The 7,000-nt window shown below is 42.6% G+C and overlaps 1 protein-coding gene across 1 annotated transcript; it reads left to right on the forward strand.

The window, feature by feature from the left end:
• The first annotated feature begins 3,359 nt into the window (after positions 1-3,359).
• LOC148022954 (uncharacterized) lies at positions 3,360-6,176 on the forward strand. Its single transcript, XM_087695880.1, has 3 exons — positions 3,360-4,987; positions 5,079-5,204; positions 5,635-6,176. Exons 1-3 carry the CDS (start codon positions 3,561-3,563, stop codon positions 5,789-5,791), a joined length of 1,710 nt encoding a protein of 569 aa, XP_087552006.1. The 5' UTR covers positions 3,360-3,560; the 3' UTR covers positions 5,792-6,176.
• The last annotated feature ends 824 nt before the right edge of the window (positions 6,177-7,000 follow it).

A 7,000-nucleotide genomic window follows, 5' to 3' on the forward strand; every position in this document is an offset into this window, starting at 1 on the left:
CTTTGCTAGATGGTAGTAAGAAAATGATCCTTAACTTCTTTGTAGGTGACACTAATGGCATGGTTAATAACAATGAGAAATCTCTTAGGACTTTTTGGAGTTGCATCAAAGATTTCTACTGCACCTCAAGGTTGGTGGTCAATCCTTATAAGACGAGTATCTAAAGTCTTATAAAACCTCCCCAAAGTAGCTTACTGAAGAGGGATGCAAGATCATAGAGGAAGGCCATATCTTCCATTTGCTTAGTATTCCCATGGGATTTATGGTTTCAATGAAATAGAGATGGTAGTGGGTTCTCTCAAAGATTTGAAACAAATTGGAATACTGGAAAGATTTCCAAGGCAACCTTGCATGTAGGGTTGTTGGTCTCAAGCACATTATCATGGCTTCCACGATGTACTTCTTGGCTTGCAAAAAACCACTGACAACTCCCTTTAAGGAGCTAGAAAGTCTTTGCAATGCATTCTTATGGAGGTCAAAGGATGACAATTGAAAAATCCAAAAAGTAGCTTGGAGTACTTATATCCTACCTAAAGGACAAGGGGGTTTAGGCATCCCTGACTTAGCAAGCCTAGTTGATAATTTGGCAACTAAATGAATAATTAGAAGCATTCAATTTCCCCAAGAGGGCGGGCCCATGCTTCTACATAAACATGTTAGGAATTTTGCAATCAAAGATTGCTTGAAGTGGAAGAACATGTCAATCATCACTCCAATATTTTCAAAGGTGCCTCTCATAATGAAGAAACCTTCTGCTGCCTTGGCAAAAACCATGTGGGAAGCTTGGTTTAAGTTTAAGTCATATATTAGTATTAAACAAGCCCCTAAGCTTGTGCTTCCAGGGGCTAGCCATGATTCCATCTAGTTCAACATGCACTGTGGCAATCTCTCGAATCAACACTTGATGACATCAACACATCCTTACAAGAAAGATGTAAAACTATGGGAAGATATTAGAGACTTCTGCACATGTTAGTGGCTAGAACTCCGAGAGGTTAGGGAACATTTTAAAGCCTTGAGGGCAGAAGTGCAACTATTTTAGAAAAGAATCTCGGCTTGGCCAGACAACACTTGCCTTGCCATCTAATTTCAAGGAGCTTTCAACATGAGAGCCTTCTCATGGGAGAATGGGCACCCACTATTGCCTATCACTAACATCCCCACATTCTGAAGTGAATGAAAATTGGTCTCTCAATTGGAACTTTGACAACCAATGGAATTATAGATTCTCTCACTTTGTGGTTCCCATGTCTAGAAGCAAAACAATCTACTCTTTTATGGTTAATCCTTCACAAGGGTTTATGGTCAAGTGAAGGTGCTCACAAGTTTGGTTTTGGAGATGGATGCTACCCAAGGTGTAAAAAGGAGGTTGAAACTATCCCTCATCTCTTATTTAATTGTAGCTACAATAAAGAGATTCATAAAATTGTCCAATATATCATTAAAACCTTCCACCTCAACCCATTACATGGAAAGAATGGCTGATTGGTGAAACTAATGGTATGCATACTAAAATATAGATGTTTATTCGAGGTTTCTTTTTATTGACTATTTGGCTACAAAGAAATGATGCTATCTTTAAAGGAAATTTCTTTTTTGATTTATTGTCTAGTAAATCAGAATTTGTCTTGTAGATTGAAGTTGAACGGGATGCCATTATCAGTTGTATCAAGAAGAAACAACATTTGGAGAGAATGTGTGTTGGATACCATAGCTAAAGAATAGGAGCTTTTGGATATTATCATGGTGATCAAAGATGTTGCACACACTTACTGATATAGGCCTACTTCCTTCCCTTTGCAGCAACAACTTGTACTGCCCTTGTACTACTTAGCCATATCTAGGCTGCACAAGTGATAGGACCCCTTTAGACCTATATGCCTCCTGGCCCCTTGACTACGATAAGCTCTTTTTTTAAAACTATCCCCCATGCAGCAACAAGTATGCTGGTGGCTCTATCAAAACATTTTGTTAATGATCTCTTGCTACTACTTCTCAAAGCCAGCTACTACTGGCCAAGTTATTGCTTGTAAATCTCTTAGCTATTAATATATTTACTTTCACGCTTTCCTTTTTAGAAAAAGATGATATATTAGTGCTCAGTGAAAGTGAGCTTGAAGAACATAGCTCATGTGAAGCAACTCAAATCTCATTCCATTCTCTGAAGCTACTCTAATCTCGTTCCATTCTCTTCTCTCAACACGTGTTAATACTTAGTGATACACATTTGGTCAAGCAGAATAACCGGAAGGCATCTTTTATTTTGATGATAGTAGTGTGTTTGATTGAAGATGTACACATGTTGAAGGTGTGTACACATTTGTTCAAGCAGAACAACAAGATGGCATCTTTTGTTTAGATGACAATAGTGTGTTTGATTGAAGATGTACACATGCTGAAGGTGTGTAGACGTTTGTTCAAGTAGAACAACTAGAAGGCATCTTTTATTGTGATGATAGCAGTGTGTTTGATTGAAGCTATACGTATACGTGCTGACAACAGATGCCAAGCCTCAAGGCCATATGAACTCACCTTTCTTATGTGTGTATGTGTGTGTGTCACTGTGTGTTATATATATATATATATATATATCTCTCTCTCTTTCTTCCACGTTCCAACTTTCTTTAAGGGGAGTAGTGAGTGCTCATTGCTTGACAAACTTCAAAGTTCAAACTTCAAACAGCTTTGAATTTTATTTTATTAATGCCTTCAATCTTTTTAAAATTAAAAAAAAAACACACACACACAGTAGAGAGATATTGACAAAGGATTTCTTTTAATGATCACCATAAAAAGCGGCGAAGCCGAAGAAAATTTTATGATAATTCCAGATATGGAAATCTAATAGATGGCGAGCCGCGGTTGGCAGGAGGGTGGGTTAGTCAACGACAGATTGACTTCGAGAGATCTGAGCCGTCGGATGGCAAGCGAGATGGTTTGAAATGCTCGGCGATGTGGGGCCCGCAAACCCACCCACCTGCGTGCTGCGTCTCTGCTTTTGACCGTGGCATTTAAACCGAATTAAAAGGGCTTCGTTGACCCGGACCCCAAGACAGGATAAAGCTGGATTTGATTTCTTCTTTTAGGGGCCTTCGGTTTTTGGTTATAATTAAAAAAGACATGCGGTTTCTTTTCAAATCTTTATTCGGAGTGGGAAACTGTTGACCCGGAGCACGCGGCCAAAAAGAAAAAACACATAAATCGTATTCGGTGAAAGGGAAAAATAAATAATAAAACCTGTTAAATTAATAATTTTGAGGGAAAATTCGGAAATAGCAATACTGGAATTTGGAAGGCGAGACATGCTCTCTCTCTCTCTCTCTCTCTCTCTCTCTCTCTCTCTCTCTTGTTTCACATGCTCTGTTCTCTTCAAGAAAACCTCTCTCTCTCTCTCTCTCTCTCAACGCTTTGTTTGCCATCTACCAAACCCTTTTATTGGTGGTCTTCCAAGTTCCATTCCTCCCTTACATCGCGAGAGAGAGACACACACAGACACTTCTACACAGACACACGCACACACACACACAGAACCCCCCTTGCCCCCCCGCCTTGGCCCGGCCATGGCCGTCTCCACGCTCGATTACCATAGCCTCGCGAAGCTCGAGCGCGACCGCGATGCCCAGGAGGCCGCCTCCGCTGGTATCGAGAACATCCACAGAATCCTCCTCCTCCTCTCTCAGCACAACAACAACAACAACAACCATAGCAACAATGATGCCGTTTCTGGCTCCGCTGGCGGCAGCAGCGGCAGTGGCAGTGCTGGGGACAATTCGCAGCACCATCCGCTGCCCGAGCATGAAGATTACTCCTCTATCGCCGGCGCCACCATCTCCCAGCTCAAGAAGGCGGTCTCGCTCCTTGGTAGATCAGGGCATGCCCGATTTCGCCATGCTCCTGCAGGTTCATCTTCGGCTGCTGCAGCATCCTGTTTGGGTAGGCTTTCTCCTGATGCCTTGCTTGAGGCCCCAGCAAGTTGCTCTTCATCCGATGCTTTTGAGTCCCACAAGACATCAGGCCCGCAGGCGAGCCATAGGTCAGATGAAAAGGGTTTTTGCCCAAGCCATGAGCAAGCGGAGATGGATTGTGATGTAGTAAATCTGTGGGGTGGAAAGGGTGTGAAATCAATCACCAGGGTCGCCGAGATGGGTTTTGTAACAGGCAACAGCAAGTCCACGGAGAGTCTCCATAGTGAGCTGAGCATCAGGCATCATGAGAAAGGCTTTGAGTCCGGTAGTCGGCCCACGGAAATGGATGTTGAGATCAATGTCAACAAGGGATTCTCCTCATCCTCACCCAGCAGCGAAGAAACACCTGATGCGTCGCCAACCTCGACACAGCACTGGGGTGCAAGCACTGCTGCAGCTGGGGGCAAGTTCGAAGGTCACTTCGCTGCCTCCTTGTTCACACCTTGCAAGGATAACAAACAGTGGCTCACGTCTTCCATTCCACAGCTTAGACCCCAAGCCCACCCTTTCAACCCCACCCCTTCCATGTACGGCACCTCGCCTTGCATTGTTCAACCCCATGCCCAGTTTCTGGCACCTCAGAATAGTCCTCCTGTGCTCAAACCTACTGCTGTCTTTCGCCACGATGCCAACATTATGCCCTACCCTCCTCAACAGCTATTTTTCCAGAACACCTCCACAGTGGCTACGCCAGGCACTTCTGATAAAGCGCCTCAGCTACATCGAGAGCCTCTCTCTCGCTCACAATCTTCGCATCAGCTTGTGCACCCAGAGATCACGATGAAAGGCCTCCATCAGCATGAGAACTCCATCAGCAGTGCTCCGGTTTCAACCACCACAAGCTCTTTCATGTCATCTCTCAGTGTCGATGGCAGTGTGAGCAATGACAAGTTCTCCATTTTTCAACAGGCATTTGGAGGCCGACCGCCTTTAGTGGCAGGGAAGAAGAAGTGTTCTGGGAGGCCTGAGGATAGTAATGGAAAGTGCCACAATTCCGGAAGATGTCATTGCTCCAAACGAAGGTGCAATTTCAATGTGGCATAATTCACTTATGAGCTGCCCTTTTTGTTGTTTGTGTGGGCATCCTTTTTGACGTTTTGAGATTCTTCGCAGGAAGTCTCGGAATAAGAGGGTAATCATGGTACCTGCAATCAGCTCTAAGATGGCAGATATACCTGCTGATGAATTTTCATGGCGAAAATATGGGCAGAAACCAATTAAGGGTTCCCCTCATCCAAGGTATTGCAAATTGTCTTGTGTAGCCACAAAAACATATGTGCACGCTTACACCCACATGTAAAGAAGCATGGGCCTTGCATGCACACTTGTAGATGTTCTTGTATCTGTGCATCATGTGTATGCTCATACTTGTACAATCACGTGTGAATACAGGCTTGCATACCCCTGTGGACATATGTTTGCAGTTGTAGATATGTGCATCATGTGTATCTACAGATGCGTCTGCATGTTTAAGACGTGGGTGCGTGCATTTATATCTTAACATAGATCTGTCTGTACTTCATATAGATCTTTCTGTACTCGCATGCATGGATACGTGCATGTAGATGCATGTGCATCTTGGACACTTTGAAGGCATCATTCTGCATACTCCTTATGTCATTGAGGAGTTGAGCTCATTTGTTAAGATTTATGTTTGTTTGTGTTTCAGGGGCTACTACAAATGTAGCAGTGTTAGAGGGTGTCCTGCTAGAAAGCATGTGGAACGTGCACCAGATGATCCAAACATGCTGATTGTTACCTATGAAGGTGATCACAATCATACACAGGTACTTAATGAAAATACAAGCATGATTGCAAATGCTTGACTGATGTCACATTGGTGATTTGGTCCTCCATGCAATTGCTCGTACTTGCAAGAAGGGCAACGAGGGTCTGGCTACCTTTACAAGCTTTTAGAACAGTAAAGCTTCAGACAAGTTTTATAGCACACTCACAGGCTTTATGTGAAGGGATAATCATCATGTCCTTTCCTAGACTTGTACTTCAGGAAGGTACTAACTCAGCAGTTAATGCTGCACCCTTTATAAATGCTGTATCACACTGGTAATTGCAAAAGAAAACATCTGATTCCAGAGTGTTTCTCAAGCCAAAATGTTACAGAGTACCGTTGTACATTATGCTTTATATAAACATTTCCAAGATTGGAAGTTTTTGTTATTACAACTTGAATGTTGGTTATGTTTTTCAAAACTCTTAAGGCTTTTGCTGATTTAGAGGAGCTCTTAAAAAGTAGGACAGCTGCTCAAGGCAAGGACTACAGAACAGAATAGCAGTGCAGTCCTTCAAAGTGGATCAGGCAGTTCAATGCTAACTGCTAGGGTGCCCCTAAGGGCAGTTGTAAGCAAGAGGAAAATGGAGGGTTTGAGTGCCTTCTGGATGGAAAACATTTAACTTTGGAAAGCAGATTGATGATGTTATGATTTCTTTGGGATTGTTAGTAGTATTGAGGGTGCCCCAAGGACAGTGGGAGGAGAGGAGCAAGTGGGAGTGAAGGGTCGAGTCCCTTCTGGGTTTGAAAATGTCGATAGGAATGATGCAAAACTCTTGGAAAAGCTGGCTCATGAAGTTTGTATCCTTTGGGATTGGTGGTAGAATTGATGGAACTTTCAACTCGATCCAGTTGCCAGTCAATTGAGCAGGCACCTTTAGTATGGTTGGTATCACATGTGCTTTTGGCCTGGTGGATTCCTCAGGAGTCAGAACTAGACTTTAGAGGACCAAGTGAGATATTAACACTTAGGCTACTTGCACTTGAATGAGACATTTCTATTTTGTATAATGCATTAATCCATATTTGCACTTTTAAATTTCCTTACAGGTGTTAGGGAATTATTTTCCCTAAAAGTTTAGATTTAATGATTTAAAAGATAATAAGAATACTACCAAGAAAAGATGCTACATTTATTTAAGAATGAACATGTAGAACCTCTTTGTGAAAAGGAGAATGTGCTAATTATATTTTTAATGAAAATAGGGGGTTTCAACTTGAAGTTGTACTAGACCATGCAATTGGA

This window comes from Lygodium microphyllum, chromosome 16 (assembly GCF_053477565.2).
Source record: "Lygodium microphyllum isolate KBCC chromosome 16, Lygodium_microphyllum_v1.1.10, whole genome shotgun sequence".
In the NCBI taxonomy this organism is placed as follows: Eukaryota; Viridiplantae; Streptophyta; class Polypodiopsida; order Schizaeales; family Lygodiaceae; genus Lygodium; species Lygodium microphyllum.

Coding starts and splice junctions, on each gene's coding strand:
- LOC148022954 (XM_087695880.1), top strand. CDS start 3,561: ATGGCCGTCTCCACGCTCGATTACCATAGCCTCGCGAAGCTCGAGCGC. Junction 4,988..5,078: donor TGTCATTGCTCCAAACGAAG/GTGCAATTTCAA, acceptor GATTCTTCGCAG/GAAGTCTCGGAATAAGAGGG. Junction 5,205..5,634: donor AAGGGTTCCCCTCATCCAAG/GTATTGCAAATT, acceptor TTTGTGTTTCAG/GGGCTACTACAAATGTAGCA.